Below are 19,591 nucleotides of genomic sequence, written 5' to 3'. Positions count from 1 at the left end.
AGCAAAATTGAACCAAAATTTAGTCTTGGGTTTTGTAAAAGTCTTTTTATCTATGAAGTTAGCGTTTCCTACAGAAATTCTGCCTGCAAGCAGTATATTTATCGGCATTTCAGATAGGCTTTTATTCTTGAAGAATTGGAGTTTACAAAGGAACAGCATAATCAAATTAGCAGAAAAAAAATTCATGATAGCCAACTGAGAAATGTGTTTGGAAAATAGATGCTGAGGATAATTTCAGTAAAGTCCAGAGAGAATTTTTTAATCTCATTTTGGCCAGTTCTGTGGTGTTTTTGATCATTCTATATTTACAGCTGATTTCAAGTGACGAACTTTTCAGACTTATTTTGCTTTTGGTTTCTTTTTGTGTTTCGGTGCACTGACACAGCTTGCAAACTGTTCGAAAGCAGTTTAATCAGAGGAAAAGTAAAACCAAGAAACTTAAATAGTTACTGGGTTAATTGCTTACTTCAGGTGAAGTTTTTCAAATCCGTGAGCTTGAACATCAAATATATTGATCTAAGACAAATTGATTTCATTTCTTTGAATGGTTTGTTCTGCATATGTTTAATGGTGTTCTAGAAATACATTATTTAGGCCATTATAGTAGTAAATATTTGCTTTGCTTCTTGGGATAATTGTAACAACAGTGGCATTCCATTCTGCATTCTTCATGATGTTTTTGCTGATTTATTTGAAAAATTGTGACTTGGTTTTGATATGAAACCTGGATATTAATATTAGTTGGGAGTCTCAGAGATTTTTCCCAAGGGTCTTTAGATAGGGGCCAAGTCCAGGATCCAGAGCCAGCTGACCTACTTGAATCATCTCTGAGGTTCTGTCTTTCCGTGGGGTTAGTGGGGATTCTGTGGGTAATGTTTGAAACCTTTGGTGGTGCTCTTGTGAACCAGGGCTCACAGCCTGTGCACAGTAGCCATGTGTGAACTGTATTTTTTTTTTTTTTCCCCGAGAGGGATTCTCTGTGGCCCAGCCTGGAGTGCAGTGGCGCTATCTTGGCTCACTGCAAGCTCTGCCTCCCGGGTTCACGCCATTCTCCTGCCTCAGCCTCCCCGGTAGCTGGAACTACTGCCATCATGCCCAGCTAATTTTTTTTGTATTTTTATTAGAGATGGGATTTCACTGTGTTAGCCAGGATGGTCTCAGGATCTCCTGACCTCGTGATCTGCCTGCCTCAACCTCCCAAAGGGCTGGGATTACAGGTGTGAGCCACTGTACCTGGCCTAACTGTATTTTAAGTATTCGTTTTTAAAATAATAAACACTAAAGTTCTAGTGAGAATAATTACACGTAGTTGTAAAAGAATCCGTGAGTATACCACCGCCCGCAGTTCATTTTCCGTGAAAGCAATTCCTGTTTCTGATACCGACTCCTGGTATTTGTAAGACCGCTGTTTCTTTAGCGGATGTGCAGGTGCATTTTTATCTGTTTTAGACTTCTTGCCTGGAGAGGGGATTTAGTTCACTTAAACTACCCTACTTCCGCTTCTTCCTGATACGGTCATGCGTGTTTAGGTTCTTCGCTGGCTGCTTTTGTGATTGTATGGGTTGTACGTGCAGTTTAGTTTCTTGCTCATGATTTATAGTTGCATTTGATTAGATGAGGACCCCTCACTTTGGTAGATTTCGGGATTAATGTCTCTGCACTTCTTACTTTTCCCCCTCCACCTCCTAATTCAGTCGTCTGAAATTCCATATTGTTAAGCAAGGTCTAATATTCCTTTTATATGTTCCCTATTTTTTTCTTAGAGGAAATGTTTGATAGTTTCTCCTAAAAAAATTAATAATTGGCACACAAGACTAGTCTTGTGTCAAAACTAGTTTTCAGTTTTATCTAAAGACTGAAATTGTCTTAAAGTTGGGCTTTCAAATTCAAAACTCTGCCCCAGATTAGATTTAGACGCAGAGGGTGAGTGTCCTTGTCCCCACGGGGATGGCGTGATAATTTGTTCACGGTTGTGTTATGGGAGCTGCCCCTTCTAAGCTGGCTTTGTGTGTGTGTGGCCGGGGCGGGCAGTGGGCATTCCACGTCAGCATCCTAGAAAGAACAAATAAACTTTAGTGATCTCACTGTTTCTAATTACAGTTGGTGTAGTTGTTATTGGTGCTGTTACCTGTGTTAATAGGGCAGTTTACAAAAGTTTCAAGAAAGTTTGTATTAAAATTATTTCAAAGACTTCTTTCTTAAAATATGATTTTACTTTGTCAAAAATTATACTAAGGTGGAAGAATATTTGTTCTTTCTCATCCATTTTCTGAAAAAAGAAAAATTGAATTAGCTTATGTCGATAAAAACAGACTAGAAATTGGAGAAATGGAGAATAATTTTTTATCCCACATAACAAGTAATTTCTGAATTGCAAGTATTTCTAAATACTTGAAGACATCCCTCACATCCCCTCTTCTGATTGCTGAGTGTATTATTTCCTGAAGCTTTTTTTTTTTTTTTCTTTTCTCTCTCTTTTTTTTTTTTGGAGACGTTGTCTCGCTCTGTCGCCCAGGCTGGAGTGCAGTGGCAGAGTCTAGGCTCACTGCAACCTCTGCCTCCTGGGTTCAAGCGATTCTCCTGCCTCAGCCTCCCAAGTAGCTGGGATTACAGGTGCCCACCACCATGCCCGGCTAATTTTTAGTAGAGACAGGGTTTCGCCATGTTGGCCAGACTGGTCTTGAACTCCTGACTTCAAGTGTTCCACACACCTTGGCCTCCCAAAATGCTGGGATTACAGGCAGGAGCCACCGTGCCCAGCCCCTAAAACTATTCTTTATGATATTTCTGAGACTATTCAGTGGTCTTCTAAAATGCACCCAGCAGAATGGAAAATGTATCCTCTAAATGACTGGCCAACCTTAGCATATGGACAGTGTCACCTCTCACACACACAGCCGCTAAAAACTAAACACTAAAACCAGGTTTCTAAGATGGAAAATTTAGGCAGCAAGATGTGTCAAATTGTAGACATTGGCCAGGAAAAAGCCAGGAGCAGCCAGGCAGGGGAGAGTGTGCATCCAACATCCTCCTGTATGATGAAGAGATGACACCTTGTCCCTCTGGGCTGTCAGCTTTTACTGCTCCAGAATACAGATCTCCTGATTCAGTGTCCAGTGCCTTTTGGACTGACCGCAAGCCCTCATGGACGACTGGAACTGTAATGTGGAAAGGGCTATGATGGAGCCAGTTAAAATGCTTCATTATTTGCAAAATACCACATACAGTAATACGATATAGATGTCTTCCCCTTCTCCACTAAGTAGCATAAATTAAGACTTTACAGAGGAAGTGTGCCTTTTTCATGTGGTATCTGAGTCAGTGAGTATCCTGTTTGGAAACAGGCTTCATCCTGGTTTTCTGGAGTGCCGAGTCAGGGCGGAAAGGAGGACCGGGGGCTCCGTCCTTCCTCACCCCTTGGGCTGCCCTTCAGGGTTAAGTAGAGAGTCCCAGCCGAGCTCCCTGGATGCACAGGAGCACCTGGGTACATAAGAAGGGGAACAGTTTGCAAGGGGAAGTTTAAATTACTGTCCCCCATAGCATCTGTTCCTTCAGGACACTAACCCTCTGCATCTGTGTCTTCTGTGTCACCAGTGGCCAGCAGTGTTGCAAACAGGAACCCGAGGTTTTCACTTCACTGTTGATGGGAACAAGAGGGCATCTGCTAAAGTTTCAGATTCCGTAAGTTCATGCTTTTTGTTCCATTATAAATGATTTTTTGGCTTAGGGGGTAAGGATCTGTACCAGTTTCTTTTCATATGAGTCATAGACATAAGAGAAAAATTCCTCATAGGTATCCAACGCATGCTGAAATTATTTTCAGTGTTACAATAATCAATTGCAAGTACAAACACAAACATGGATGTTAGCATTTTTACTTATATCTCTTAATGTATCTATAAACTAGATCTAAATTTAGATCAAGTAAAACAATAAATTAAAATAAAATGAACAGTATCTGCTGTGATAGATGATAAAATTCCTACTGAAATTAGGACTGTGGGGCCACTCAGGTGTGGGTTCCTTGGTATTTAGTGTGCCTGTTCTCTCTCTGTTGGAAAACTGAAACTTGCTGAGAAGTTCTTTTCTCGTAAGCTCACAATAGCGACTGAATACTCCTTAGCACCTTCTCAGGCATAAGCATAGGCATGGCCCTGAAGTAGAGTTGTGGTCCTCAGTCTGATCCCATGGGACAGACCCTCTACCATTCATAGAATCTGATTGTCAGTCCCTTCTCCACGTGCGAATGTGCCCACTTCTCCCTGCACTGTTCAGGGCTCAGCCCCAGGACAGGATGGAGGCCCTGTGTGCCTAGCAGTTGGTCCTTTTGTCTTTGTCAAGCTCCTTCACTGTAACAAGAGTCTTTGTGTTTGGCATAGTGGAGCACGTGATTGACAGGTGCATTTTTCTCTTCCAGATTTCTGCTCAGTATCCAGTAGTGGATCATGAATTTGATGCAGTGGTGGTAGGCGCTGGAGGGGCAGGCTTGCGAGCTGCATTTGGCCTTTCTGAGGCAGGGTTTAATACAGCATGTGTTACAAAGCTGTTTCCTACCAGGTCACACACTGTTGCAGCGCAGGTAAGAGAAAGGTGCCCCACCGTGCTCCACTCTGCGCAGGTCCCGCCCAGCCTTGCGCTTTCTACCTGGGCAGCCTCCTGCCTCCTCCCCATGCTCCAGCCACATGACCTCTTGCTGTGCCTTGCTCACTCAGCTCACCCTCTCAGCGGTCTTTCCCTGGAGCCTCTTCCCTGGAGACTTGGAAGGGCTGGAGCCTTGTTGTCACTCCTAGCTGGGACTCCAGTCACACTCGGGTTTTCTTTGACCATCTCGCCTACTTCCCTCCCCACCCACCCCCACTGCCCCAACACCTTAAGAAAAGGAGATCATCTAAAGGGGAAGAATCAGAATTTAGGGTGGGGAAGGAAAGGGCAGGGGTTTTATTTGTCCCCGTACTGCTGTCTTCTGGGACTCTCTGAGGAGTAAGACGGTGGTGGGCACACACAGCCAAAGGAAGCAGGGGTACAGGGGAGTGCGACTCTGAGTGTGGAGCTTATTACTTGGCAGGAAGCACTTCTGGTCTTTAAATCACGCCCGTAAATGCCATTGGAAAGATTTGTTAATAACATTATCTGGAAAGATTTGTTGAGTACCTTTTCTGTGCCAGATATGTTAGGTAATAAGCATATTACAGGTAGCCTGTCACTCACGGCTCCAGTCAGCCCTTCCTGGAGTTCCCTCTGTCTCCACCACACAGCTGAGGAGACTGAGGCTAAGGGATTGAATCACCGGGCGAGTCGGGGGAGGGTCGTGACCCGGAATCTGTCGGGCCTCGCTGCTCCTCTGCTGAGGTCAGCCCTCACTGGGAGTCACCGCGTGAGGAGTTGGCTTTCTCTGAATCCCCCAGTGGGTGGATTTGGGCCTGGAAGACAAAGCTGGGGCTCCTGTTTGTGGCTTGTAAGGAGTGGTTGGTGTTTCCAGGGAGGAATCAACGCTGCTCTGGGGAACATGGAGGAGGACAACTGGAGGTGGCATTTCTACGACACCGTGAAGGGCTCCGACTGGCTGGGGGACCAGGATGCCATCCACTACATGACAGAGCAGGCTCCCGCCGCCGTGGTCGAGGTGATGGGCGGGGGGCTCTGGGCGCCCTCGTGGTCTGTTTCTAGCCAAAAAGAGTCCTGGAAAGAATGTAAGCAATTGAGGCGGATGTGGCCGGCCGAAAGAATGGTGATGAGCAAAGCTCACAAGAGGAGTCTTTTTCCATCACGAACTGTGCATTACACGTAATAAGAAGACCTCTCTTTGATGAAGTGTTGACATTTTCATAAAATAGGTTACTTTGGGTTTGCAGATTTGTGTTAAAGTTGTTCAGTGTAGATGAGCTATGAATATCTTGACTCCTTTAAGGTAATAAGGTTTTTGTTTGTTTTTATCTTTCACAGCTGGAAAATTATGGCATGCCATTTAGCAGAACTGAAGATGGGAAGATTTATCAGCGTGCATTTGGTGGACAGAGCCTCAAGTTTGGAAAGGGCGGGCAGGCCCATCGGTGCTGCTGTGTGGCTGATCGGACCGGCCACTCACTATTGCACACCTTATATGGAAGGGTAAGGCCGCCCCTGGTCCACCTGAGACAGGACATGTAGTGCTGGGGCTTATGGTGACAGCGGGGAATGGGTTAGCGTGCCCAGTGAGTCCGCCAGAGATTATGTAAAAAGCAACAGAGAACAACGGTGTAGGACACATGCAGCGACTGTTGATGTGAAAGGACCAGGCATGTGCTGTGAGAAGCTGTCCCTAAGGCAATATGTTATTTCTTGTATCTATTTTGGAAAGTTGAATTGATAATCTTATATACCAGATTTTTAACTTGGGGTATGTGACACTCAACATGTCAGAACCAAGCAAGCAGGCCAGGCACAGAGGAGGCCAAGGAGGAGGATCACTTGAGACCAGAAGTTTGAGACCAGCCTGGACAACATAGCGAGACCCTGTCTCTACAGAAAGTTTAAAAATTAGCTGGGCATGGTGGTACATGCTTGTAATCCCAGTTAGGAGGCTGAGGCGGGAGGATTACTTGAGACCAGGAGGTTGAGGCTACAATGAGCCATGTTCATACCACTGCACTCCAGCCTGGGCAACAGGAGACCCTGTCTCAAAAAAAGAAAAAGAATAGGCTGGGCACGGTGGCTCATGCCGTAATCCCAGCACTTTGGCAGGCCGAGGCAGGCGGATCACAAGGTCAGGAGTTTGAGACCATCTTGCCTAACATTGAAACCCCGTCTGTACTAAAAATACAAAAAAATTAGCCGGGCATGGTGGTGGGCGCCTATAGTCCCAGCTACTTGGGAGGCTTAGGCAGGAGAATGGCTGAGGCAGGAGAATGGCGTGAACCTGGGAGTCGGAGCTTGCAGTGAGCTGAGATCACACCACTGCACTCCAGCCTGGACGACAGAGTGAGACTACATCTCAAAAAAAAAGAAAAAGAAAAAAAGCATTTTAAGGCTCTTTTACCACCTCTGAGTTCCTGAATGGGTTGGTTTTGTTTGTTTGTTTTGTTTTGCTTTGTTTTTGAGACGGAGTCTCACTCTGTCACCCAGGCTAGAGTGCAGTGGCGCAATCTCTGCTCACTGCAACCTCCCCCTCCCGGGTTCAAGTGATTCTCCTGCCTCAGCCTCCTGAGTAGCTGGGACTACAGGTGCACGCCACCATGCCTGGCTAATTTTTTGTATTTTAGTAGAGACAGGGTTTCCCATGTTGCCCAGGCTGGTCCCGAACTCCTGAGCTCAGGCAGTCCACCCGCCTCAGCCTCCCAAAGTGCGGGGATTAGAGGCATGAGCCACCACCCCCAGCCATGGATTGTTTTAATATTAATTGTTATCACTGGACAAAGACTTGAGGTGACAATAGTTACTAGGTAATCAAGGTCAACTTTGGCATGACCAAATAATATTCTGAACAGTATTGATTCAGAGCATTCAGTATTCTGAACAGTATTGATTCAGAGTATTCAGTATTCTGAACTTTGTTGTTTTCTGATGAATGGGGACAGACCATTAATTTGCAAGTTGTTAGAACACCAGTGCCTTCTCTGTGGCTGAGTGCATGGACGAGTGTGTGGTGGGAGGAGAAAGCAGCTCTGTCCGGAGCAGGAGCTGTCATGTGGGGAGCTGGCCCAGGCTTACAAGGGCAACTCGCACTGGCTGAGGGAACAGCAGGTCCAGGCGGGCAGCGCTGTCCAGTGCCTACCTTTCTGCAGTGCTGGAATCTGCTTGTCTGCAACCATCCGTGTTGGGAGCTGCCAGCCACTGTGGCTGTTGCTAATGTGGCAGGTGTAGCTGAAGAGCTGAACGTTTGATTTATTTTAATTAATTTAGTGGTTGTGTGTTGCCAGCAGCTCCCACGTGGGCTGTGACCCCATGGTCTGTGGACCTCACTCTGGCACCAAACTCTGAGCGGAGCTGCCTGTGGCCACCGGACAGTGTGGAGTGCCTCTTCGGGTTGTGTAGAAATAGGAAACGTGTCACCAAAGTAGGAGCTGTTGCTGCTGCGTTCTCTAGCGCACCTGCCTTGTCTGTGCTGCTCCGTGTGGAACGCCTCTCGGGCTCTGACAGCGTCCTTGACTCTGTTGCTGATCTCCTTGGATTTACCTGGTCCATTTGGATCAGGTTCTTTCACCTATTCACATGAGCAAATACCACCTTAAAACCTTAAAGGTTGGCTTAACACTTCCTGCCCTTTGTTTTCCTTTCTTTTAGTCTCTGCGATATGACACCAGCTATTTTGTGGAGTATTTTGCCTTGGATCTCCTGATGGAGGATGGGGAGTGCCGTGGTGTCATCGCACTGTGCATAGAGGATGGGTCCATCCATCGCATAAGAGCAAAGAACACTGTTGTTGCCACAGGGTAGGACTCTAATTTCTACTTTATTTCATTTACAGAAATGAATAACTGTCATTTAGAGTTTCTTTATTTTAATGAAAATAGAGGCATTGTAGAATAACGGTTCAGACACAGGCCTTGATATAACCTTGTGAGGGTGATGGCCTCTCCCAGCCGTGGTTGCTCACCTGTGAAGGGTAAGGACGGGAGCACCTGCCTCAGGCAGTGAGAAAGCATGGTCCTCAGTAGACGGGGGTGGCTGCCATCAGGTTCACAGCTTACCTCTCCCGATTTTAGATGAGGAAACTGCGGCCCGAAGAGTCCCATGGGGGTTTCTGGCAAAATCCCTCTTGTTTTAGTGGGTACTGTGTTAATACTGATTCCTGGGATGGGTAAGTCCTTCTTCTCCACATAACGAAAATAAGTAACTTTAATTTTATACACTGTCAGTTACTTTAACCATTTTCAAAGTAAAAGCTGTCAGTATAGTGAAGGAAAAAATCAGCAAAACTACAGGTTGGGAAAAAATATTTTCCAAACCATATATCTAATATTATCTTTCTATCTAAAATAGCAAAAAAACAACCCTACTGAAAAACAACCTACTAAACCCTACTAAAAAACAACCCTACTAAAAATGGGCAAAGGACTTGAATAGATATTTTTCCAGAGAAGACAAACAAATGGCCAATTGATGTATGAAAAAATGCTCAACATCACTAAGCACCAGAGAAATGCAAATTAAAACCCCAATGAGACATCATCTCATCTCACTCCAGGTAGAATGGCTGTTACCAAGAGGACAAAAGAGAGCAAGTGTTAGTGAGGATGTGGAGAAAAGGGAACCCTGTGTGCTGTTGGGGGGAATGTAAATTAGTACAACTATTGTGGAAAACTCTGGAGGTTCGTCAGAATTCACAGGACTACCATGTGCTCCAGCAACCCCATTTCTGGGTGTATATTCAAAGGGCATGAAATCAGAAGCTCAAAGAGACACCTGGACCCCCATGTTCATTGCAGCGTTGTTCACAGTTCCCAAGATGTGGAAAAAACCTAAATATGTGTTGGTGTTTAAGGAAAATGTGGTGTGTATACGCAGCTGAATATTACTCAGCTATGAAAACGAAGGGAATCCCATCATTTGTGACAAGAGGGATGAACCCAAAGTCATTACGTTAAGTGAAACAAGCCAGGCACAGAATGACAGATACCGCATGCCACTTCTATGTGGAATCTAAAAAAGTCAAAACTCATAGAAACAGAGTAGGACAGTGGTTGCCAGGGGCTGGAGGAATGCAGACTGCAGCGATGCTGATGAAAGGTGTGACTTCTCGTTACCAGGTGAGGTTCAGAAGGTCTAATATACAACATGGTGGCTATAGTGAATATTATACAGCACGGTGGCTACAGTTAACATTATACAGCATGGTGGCTATAGTGAATGTTATACAGCACGGTGGCTATAATGAATATTACACAGCACGGTGGCTACAGTTAACATTATACAGCATGGTGGCTATAGTGAATATTATACAGCACGGTGGCTATAGTGAATATTATACAGCACGGTGGCTATAGTGAATATTATACAACATGGTGGCTATAGTGAATATTATACAGTACGGTGGCTATAGTGAATATTATACAGCACGGTGGCTATAGTGAATATTATACAACATGGTGGCTATAGTGAATATTATACAGTACGGTGGCTATAGTGAATATTATACAGCACGGTGGTTACAGTTAACATTATACAGCACGGTGGCTATAGTGAATATTATACAGCATGGTGGCTATAGTGAATATTATACAGCACAGTGAGTATCATTAATATTATAACTTGAAATTTGCAAACAGTAGACCTTAGGCGTCTGTATCTCCAAAAAAAAGGATAATTATATGAGGTGATACGAAGGGGGTGGCCTGCCCCTCCACACCTGTGGGCGTTTCTCGTTAGGTGGAACGAGAGACTTGAGAAAATAAATGAGACACAGAGACAAAGTATAGAGAAAGAAAAAGTGGGCCCAGGGGACCGGCGCTCAGCTTACAGAGGACCCACGTCAGCACTGGTCTCTGAGTTCCCTTTGTATTTATTGATAATTATTTTTACCATCTTAAAGATAAGGGAGTGGCAGGACAATAGGATCATTTTAGGGAGAAAATTAGCAGTAAGACATATGGATAAAGATCTCTGTGACATGGGTAAGTTCAAAGGAAAATGCTGTGCCTTGATATGCATATGCAAACATCTCCACAAACCTTTTAGCAGCATTGCCCCAGCAAGTCCCACCTTATGCCGTAAGGCAGTTTTCTCCTGTCTCAGTAAACAGAGCATACAATCGGGTCTCACACAGAGATGTTCCATTGCCCAGGGACGGGCAGGATTTTTAACCAGCAAGCTGCCTTCAGGCACTTGTTTAACAAAGACACATCCTACACAGCCCAAAATCCATTAAACCTTGAGTCACCACAGCATGTGTCTCTTGCAAGGACAAGGTTGGGCGTAGGGTCACAGATTAACAGCATCTCAAATACAGAACCAAATGGAGTCTCTTATGTCTACTTCTTTCTATATAGACACAGTAACAGGCTGATCTCTCTTTCTTTTCCCCACAGTGATAGATGTGTATTAATTTGATTGTGTCATCAGTTCACAAAATATATCAAATCATCACGTTGTACACCTTAAATATATACGGTTTTGTTTTTTTTTTTAATTCATCAATCATAAGTAAATCGGGGGAAAAAAACAAAATCCATAAAAATTTTAAAATTTTCATTATAAAAGTAGTATATGCTTATTGGGGAAATCTTTTGAACAGCACAAAGCTAAAACAGGGCCAGGCGTGCAGTAGCTCATGCCTGTAATCCCAGCACTTTGGGAGGCCGAAGTGGGAGGATCACTTGAGGTCAGGAGTTCGAGACCAGCTGGGCCAATATGGCGAAACCCCATCTCTACTAAAAATACAAAAATTAAATGGACGTGGTGGTGCACACCTGTAATCCCAGCTACCCGGGAGGCTGAGGCGGAAGGGTCACTTGAACCTGGGAGCTGGAGGTTGCCGTGAGCTGAGATCGTGCCACTGTACTCCAGCCTGGGCGACAGAGTTAGACCCTGTCTCAAATCAATAAAATAAAATACAAATGGAAGTCCCTTCTCTAATCCCAGGCTTCTATCCTACATGCACAGGGTAGCAGCACCACTGGTGTGGCCCCCAGTGATGTGTGTGGGGTGTGCGTGAGTAGGGGGTTTTGTGCACTGAGAAGACGGTGCCCAGGGGCTGCTGTGTCCATTCTGTGATCCCACCAGACAGGAGGTACGGACGTGGGCCACTGTGTGCAGTCACTGCTGTCTGTTGTTTCCAGAGGCTACGGGCGCACCTACTTCAGCTGCACGTCTGCCCACACCAGCACCGGCGATGGCACGGCCATGATCACCAGGGCAGGCCTTCCTTGCCAGGACCTAGAGTTCGTTCAGTTCCACCCCACAGGTAGGGCAGGACACCTTGCCCGGCAGGTGTTCAGCTCATGTGTGTCTTGTAAGCGTGTGATGCCTACTCATCGCTCCTCCATGGTTTTATGTAATAACATGGTGTTGAAGATAAGCTTCCTCAGCTCTCAGATCCTAACTTCAATGTCGTTTCCTTAAGGAGACTTTTCCCACACTTCCCTTTCCCTAAGGCAGTTTGGGCCAGCGTTTTATGCATTTCTGAAGAGCCCTAAACCCTGCCTTGGTGATACTTGTGCCAGCAGTAAAGCAGGGATTGAGGCCAGGCGCGGTGGCTCACGCCTGTAATCCCAGCACTTTGGGAGGCCAAGGCAGGCAGATCACCTGAGGTCAGGAGTTCAAGACCAGCCCAGCCAACATGGTGAAACCTCATCTCTACTGAAAATACAAAAATCAGCATGGCGTGGTGGCATGTACCTGTAATCCCAGCTACTTGGGAGGCCAAGGCAAGGGGAGTACTTGAATCTGGGAGGCAGAGGTTGCAGTGAGCCGAGATCGCACCCCTGCACTCCAGCCTGGGCAACAGAGTAGACTCTGTCTCAAAAAAAAAAAAAAAAAAAAAGTTAGGCAGGGATTGTTCAGTGTCCCTCTTCGCATCGAGGTCGTCAGCTCCTCGAGCAGGCCGGTCTTCTCATTCGCTGGGGTGGCCCACGCCCAGCACGTGGCAGGGTCTCCATCAGGGTTTACTGAGGGAGCATTCTGAGAGCCGGGAGAATACCGTGGAACCCAGAAGCAGCACAGGCAGATTTCGGCTTTGTAGGAGAGCATGGAGCTTCCGCGATAATGGGGTGTAAAGTTAGGGCACAGCCGTGACAGAACCTCATGTGACGTTCGGACGTTGGGGCTCAGCCCACATGACCACTGAGGGAGCTTGTTCTGGGGAAGATGCGCTCATCTCGGGGACGTCTGACGGTTGAGCTTACAAATGTGCAATTTGGAGACATTAACACAGAAATGACAGTTGAAGTCTTGAGTTTGGGGGAGGTTCTTCAGAATGAGTCAGAGAGAGACACACACATCTGCCTCTTGTTTGACTCGTCCTGGACTTCTCTGGGTTGCTTTTCTGACCTATGGACAATGGAGACCCCTGAAGTGGTGCTAAAGAACCAGACCTCTGCCTTCTCTTTCTCTGTCAGTGTCAGCTTTCTGATCCCTGGAAGGGATGAAAATAAGAAATGAATTTGTTGTAGGTTTTTTTTTTTTTTTTAATTTGTTTAGAGACGGGGTCTTGCTCTATTGCCCAGGCTGGAGTGCAGTGGAGCAGTCTTGGCTCACTGCAGCCTTTGTCTCCCAGGCTCAAAGGATCCTTCCACCTCAGCGTCCCAAACGGCTGGGACTACAGGCATGCGTTACCATGGCCAGCTAATTTTTGAGGGTTGTTTTGTTTTTGGTAGAGACGGGGTGTCACCGTTTTGCCCAGGCTGGTCTCAAACTCCAGGGCTTAGGCGATCCTCCTGCCTCGGCTCCTCAGAGTGCTGGGATTATAGCCATGAGCCACTGCACCTGGTCTGTTGTATTTTTTTATTACTTTTTTTAATCAATAAAATGTCACTGAGTCCCTGAATTCCCTCTGTAATTTGCTTAGAGCTCCACTTCTCATGCTTTGTCTTCAATATGTGAGAAGTAATCCACAGAAAAAAGAGCATTGAAACTTAGAAAATCAAAAGACAGGTGAGATGCAAGAATCACATTCTCGTTTTAAAAGCAAGATTGCCCTTTTTGTTTTTTTGTTTGTTTGTTTGTTTGTTTGTTTTGTTTTGTTTTGTTTTGTTTTTGAGACGGAGTCTCGCTCTGTCGCCCAGGCTGGAGTGCAGTGGCCGGATCTCTGCTCACTGCAAGCTCCGCCTCCCGGGTTCACGCCATTCTCCTGCCTCAGCCTCCCGAGTAGCTGGGACTACAGGCGCCCGCCACCTCGCCCGGCTAGTTTTTTGTATTTTTTTTTAGTAGAGACGGGGTTTCACCGGGTTAGCCAGGATGGTCTCGATCTCCTGACCTCGTGATCCGCCCGTCTCGGCCCCCCAAAGTGCTGGGATTACAGGCTTGAGCCACCGCGCCCGGCCCACCCTTTTTGTATACTAATAAAAATTGTAGCTTTTGAAATACATTTAGTTTCGGGTTTTTGATCTCCTTTGTTAAAATTAGAGAGCTAGGCATACCCTGTTTCTCATCGCATTGAGGAGTCACAGAGCCGCTGTTTGGAGCACAGACCGCCGGACTGCCCAGGTTTGGGTTTGAGCTGTGTCCTCAACTGCATGACTGGATGTTACCAAGCGGTAATTTGCTGTCACTGAGAAAGTGGGTAGTACTACCCGGAGTTGTTGTAAGACTTAAATGAGTTATGTGGAAAGCAGCTAGAACTGCCCCAGCAAGTGCAGTGTGAATATTAAGTAAAATAATCATTATTACTGTCCTTGCCACTGTTTGGGTAATTTAGATATGAATTCTCCAAGCTCGTATTCTTAACTAGTTACCACAGTATCATAGTGCAAAAGAATGTTCAAAAATTAAAACAAAATTTGAGGCATCCAGCGTACACTGGGCTGTAATCAGAGTATCGGCCAGAGGTCTGTGGGCTGGCCTTTCTCCTCGCTGGGGACACTGCTCTGCCCCAACCTCTGCTTCAGCTGTCAGCCTCATCAGTGCTTTTTGTTATCCAGACTTTCTACTGTATCTTAACTGTTCTTTCTATTCAGTTTTGCATATAATGCCTTCTGCATATCTTTTTCCTCTCTCCCCCAAAAAATATCTTGAAAAAAATAATGCATTTGAAATAGAGACCTAGCAGTTGTTAGGTTATAAATGTTTGTGGTTTTTTGCAGGCATATATGGTGCCGGTTGTCTCATTACGGAAGGATGTCGTGGAGAGGGAGGCATTCTCATTAACAGTCAAGGCGAAAGGTTTATGGAGCGATACGCCCCTGTGGCGAAGGACCTGGCGTCTAGAGATGTGGTGTCTCGGTCGATGACTCTGGAGATCCGCGAAGGAAGGTCCGTGTGATTTACCACCAGCGTTGTCTGAGTGGGCACACGGGCCGGGGTTGCATCTGTGAGTTCCAGCACTGCTCACCCTCACCTTCGTGTGCAGGCACACGTGCACAGCCACCTCTCTCAGCTGCTGACAGGCGTCTGTTAGTCTGTGGTATTTTCTTAAAGACCTACATTTTGAAAATTTTAGCCAGTTTCTTTCTCAGATCTGTGGAACGGAGTTTCTCTTAGTGTGTGTGAGTATGTGACAGAGTACGGGAGAGAGAGACGCACGCAACCTGAAGTCAGCACGTGAGCCTTGGGTGTCGTGTTTGATGCCCACAGGTGTTTTTCGGTAGCTTTCAAAGGGGGTGGGTTATTTGGCTTTCAGTAAAACAAGTTGCAGCTCTTTCATTTCTGACCCTGTTCTTTAATGTAATATCTGCTGGTATGGCTTTTGGAGGTTTTACATTTTTATATTTAAAAAAACAGAGAAGTCAGGCTGGGCTCGGTGGCTCACACCTGTAATCCCAGCACTTTGGGAGGCCGAGGCGGGCGGATGATGAGATCAGGAGATGGAGATCATCTTGGCTAACATGGTGAAACCCTGTCTCTATTAAAAATACAAAAAATTAGCCAGGCGTGATGCCGGGCGCCTGTAGTCTCAGCTACTAGGGAGACTGAGGCAGGAGAATGGCATGAACCCGGGAGGCAGAGCTTGTAGTGAGCCGAGATGGCACCACTGCACTCTAGCCTTGGCGACAGAGCGAGACTCTCTCAAGGAAAAAAACAAACAAACAAAAACAGAGAAGTCAAATGTTTTTCTGGAATATGATGGCCGTCTGTACCCGTTGGTTCCACATGTGTGGTTTCAACCAGCTATGTATTGAAAGTAAAATTGCAACCTTACAAATATGCAGACTTTTTTTCCCCGTCATTGTTCCCTAAACAACACAGTTTAACAACTATTTACGTAGCATTTACATTATATTAGGTACTGTGAGTAATCCTGGAGTTGTTGTAAAGCTTAAATGTAAAACTTGAAATGAGGATGATGTAAAGTATAGAGGAGGATGTGCATAGGTTACATACAAATACTCTTCCATTTTATATTAGGGACTTGAGCATCCACGGATTTTAGTATCCATGGGGGTCCTGGACCCAACCTGCCACGGATACGCAGGGACGACTGTGTTTGGCATAGAGCCCTTTCTAATGCACTTACCAAGGACAGCCGCAGCAGGCTGTGATCCCTGAGATGAGTGTGAGTTTTTGTTCTGGGTCTCAGCTGTGTCCCAGCACCTAGGATGGTCCCTGGCACACAGTAGATGCTTAGGAAAGATTTGATGAGAGGGCGACCATAAATGAGGGGAAATTTTCCTCAGTATCAAAACATGTTGAAACTCACATGCTTCCAAGATGACGTATTCTGACGTCTCCTGCCGTTGCAGTTCTCTGCCTTATGTGACGGTGTTTGTTCTGTCTTCCCAGAGGCCGTTCTCTGCCTTATGTGACGGTGTTTGTTCGTCTTCCCAGAGGCTGTTCTCTGCCTTATGTGATGGTGTTTGTTCTGTCTTCCCAGAGGCTGTTCTCTGCCTTATGTGACGGTGTTTGTTCTGTCTTCCCAGAGGCTGTGGCCCTGAGAAAGATCACGTCTACCTGCAGCTGCACCACCTGCCTCCGGAGCAGCTGGCCACGCGCCTGCCCGGCATTTCAGAGACAGCCATGATCTTCGCCGGTGTGGACGTGACGAAGGAGCCGATCCCTGTCCTCCCCACCGTGCATTATAACATGGGCGGCATTCCCACCAACTACAAGGGGCAGGTGATGGTGCTGGCTCCCCTCCCGCAGCTGGATAGAAGGCTGGGACAACGGGACCCACCTTGTAGTTGTCTCTTTAGATCTTAGATGAAAAGACAGATGTTTTCTTCAAGAAAGTTCTGTCTTGTTTTCTAGATTGTACTTTAAATTTCTATTACTGGAAGATGGAGGGGGCTTAATTTATTCCTCCTTAGTAAATTGTCATAGATGCATCATTTGCAGCTTTTTCCATTTTATAGTTACTTTCCTATATGATCTCATGTTATTTCTAATGATCTTGTACATCGAGGGATCATTCTAATTCCTACCTTTGAGTGGTTTGCGGTTCACACAGAGCTTGTCATTCACTTAGGCTCCTTGTTGGGCAAGGTGGGCGGCAGCTGTTACTTTCCCTGCATAGATGAAGAGGTGAACAGGGAGTAGAAGAGTCTGGAACATCAGTGTCACCTGCTGATGTTCCTCCACCTGCCGTGCTCCTGGGTCTGAGCCGGAGTGCAAGTGGTGAGGGCCTCGGGAACATGGGACACGGGGACAGTCACAGATGCCGGCATTGGGGGTCATCTGCGGGTGGTGAGGGCCTCGGGAACGTGGGATACGGGGACAGTCGCAGACGCTGACATTAGGGGTCCTCTGACCTGCTTGTAACAGCATGTGCTCAGGGCAGAGGGAAACGGGGGGACGTTCGGAAGCTTCCCTCTGAAGAAGAGGAGCTATGGTCCTTACCTCCCTCTTAGATATGGTCTTTCCTTCCCTTTTTTTCTTGGAGATTCAGTCTCGCTCTGTTGCTTAGGCTGGAGCACAATGGCGCAATCTCGGCTCACTGCAACCTCCGCCTCCCAGGTTCAAGCGATTCTTCTGCCTCAGCCTCCCGAGTAGCTGGGATTACAGGCACCCGCCATCATGCCTGGCTAATTTTTGTATTTTTAGTTGAGACGGGGTTTCACCATGTTAGCCAGACAGGTCTCAAACCCCTGACCTCAGGTGATCCACCCGCCTCAACCTCCCAAAGTGCTGGGATTACAGGCGTGAGCCACCGCGCCTGGCCTACTTCTTTCTCTTTCTCTGGTCTGCAGCACAGACACCCTGTTGGGGGAGGTGGGCTGGTGGAGGTATGGGCACCTTGACATTTCACCTGAAATCTTCCTTTCCACAGGTCCTGAGGCACGTGAATGGCCAGGATCAGATTGTGCCCGGGCTATACGCCTGTGGGGAGGCCGCCTGTGCCTCGGTACATGGTGCCAACCGGCTCGGGGCAAACTCTCTCTTGGACCTGGTCGTCTTTGGTCGGGCATGTGCCCTGAGCATCGAAGAGTCATGCAGGCCTGGTAAGTGTTTCCTTCAGGAGCCAGACTGTCTGAGAAGGCGCAGGAGGTTACAGTCGTTTTTCCTTTTTTTGAGACAGGTCAGCCCAGGCTGGAGTGCCATGGCACAGTCATAGCCGCCTCAACCTCCCGGGCTCGAGCAGTCCTCAACACCTCCACCTGCAGAGTCCCAAGTAGCTGGAACTACAGATGTGCACCACCACACCTGGCTAATTTAAAAAAAAATTTTTTTTTTTTGTAGAGACAGGGTCTCACAATATTGCCCAGGCTGGTCTTGAACTCCTAGACCCAAGCAGTCCTTCTGCCTCAGCTTCCCAAAGTATTGGGATTACAGACATGAGCCACGGCACCCAGCCAGGTTACAAAGCCTCGATTTGTTACTGGAAATTTGCTTAGTGGTCATATAGAGGTAGTCTGGGTTTTTTCCCCTAGAAGTGATTAAACTGAGAAATCCGGAGGTTATATGGTGGTAATGTTGAGACTAGATAGAGGCTGGTTGGGGATCTTAACAGTTAAGGTGACATTTTTGGGGTTACTTTTTTTTTTTTTTTTTTAATTATTTTGTAGTCATTATGTTCTGCTTAGAAAAAGCACAATTAGGGGCCGGGCGCAGTGGCTCAAGCCTGTAATCCCAGCACTTTGGGAGGCTGAGACGGGCGGATCACGAGGTCGAGAGATTGAGACCATCCTGGCTAACACGGTGAAACCCTGTCTCTACTAAAAAAAAATACAAAAAACTAGCCGGGCGAGGTGGCGGGCGCCTGTAGTCCCAGCTACTCGGGAGGCTGAGGCAGGAGAATGGTGTAAACCCGGGAGGCGGAGCTTGCAGTGAGCTGAGATCCGGCCACTGCGCTCCAGCCTGGGTGACAGAGCGAGACTCCGTCTCAAAAAGAAAAAAGAAAAAGCACTATTAGGAAGTTGTTATTTTTAGGGGAAGTTCATTACATATTACTTGCCTGATAAAAATCACTTATTTGCAATGAAATTTTTTAAATAGTTGGTGTGAATGAATATGTAACATGGAAAAATAATTTAGGCCATTCTAAAAACAAAGTACAGCTAGCCTCTATTAGAGGAGAAGGGATGACTTACAGTGAACAGGATTCCCACTCTACGGACATTGGGTTTCACTTGCTGGTTTTCTTTTCATGATAGCGTCAAATAATGTGTAGGAGAAGAAATACCGTGTGTGGGAGTGTGAGTCTCATGTGCACTAAGAATGGGACAGTTAGCATCGCTCCCACCTCCAGAGATCTTCACGGTGGTTATCCAGCCTCGTGTGCTCAGAACAGTGTGAGGTGGATGAAGCACCGGTGGATGTTTGTGTGGCAAGGATGGTGGGACCCCAGGCCCACATTCTTCCCGTTACCTTTCTCTGGTGTTAACTGTTTGGCATCATTTCTGCTGTGTTTATAGAACAGGTGGTTTTTGTGTGGATTCAAGTGAAATAAAAACTAGGACTGCCGTAACTTATAAACATGCCCCCTTTTATATCTGTAGTTAGAAAATTACAGAGAGTACTAAAAGGGTAGCTTACTTCAGCCACTCTGTCTCTGGATCTGACCACAGCTCGGGAGGCCAGCACATGC

At 46.5% G+C, this 19,591-nt stretch overlaps 1 protein-coding gene across 1 annotated transcript in view; it reads left to right on the top strand.

Moving 5' to 3' along the window:
• SDHA (succinate dehydrogenase complex flavoprotein subunit A) overlaps window positions 1-19,591 on the top strand; it is a 32,037-nt gene that overhangs the window by 1,601 nt on the left and 10,845 nt on the right. The window contains exons 2-10 of the mRNA XM_073014882.1: window positions 3,595-3,681; window positions 4,418-4,579; window positions 5,480-5,623; window positions 5,944-6,108; window positions 8,260-8,408; window positions 11,754-11,878; window positions 14,715-14,883; window positions 16,488-16,683; window positions 17,834-18,005. Of these exons, the coding sequence (XP_072870983.1) occupies window positions 3,595-3,681; window positions 4,418-4,579; window positions 5,480-5,623; window positions 5,944-6,108; window positions 8,260-8,408; window positions 11,754-11,878; window positions 14,715-14,883; window positions 16,488-16,683; window positions 17,834-18,005 (1,369 nt within the window). The remainder of the gene's footprint in view (window positions 1-3,594; window positions 3,682-4,417; window positions 4,580-5,479; window positions 5,624-5,943; window positions 6,109-8,259; window positions 8,409-11,753; window positions 11,879-14,714; window positions 14,884-16,487; window positions 16,684-17,833; window positions 18,006-19,591) is intronic.

This window comes from Chlorocebus sabaeus, chromosome 4 (assembly GCF_047675955.1).
Source record: "Chlorocebus sabaeus isolate Y175 chromosome 4, mChlSab1.0.hap1, whole genome shotgun sequence".
NCBI classification, from domain to species: Eukaryota; Metazoa; Chordata; class Mammalia; order Primates; family Cercopithecidae; genus Chlorocebus; species Chlorocebus sabaeus.
Note: the sequence above shows the minus strand (reverse complement) of the source record. Positions and strands in the feature narration are given on the sequence as shown.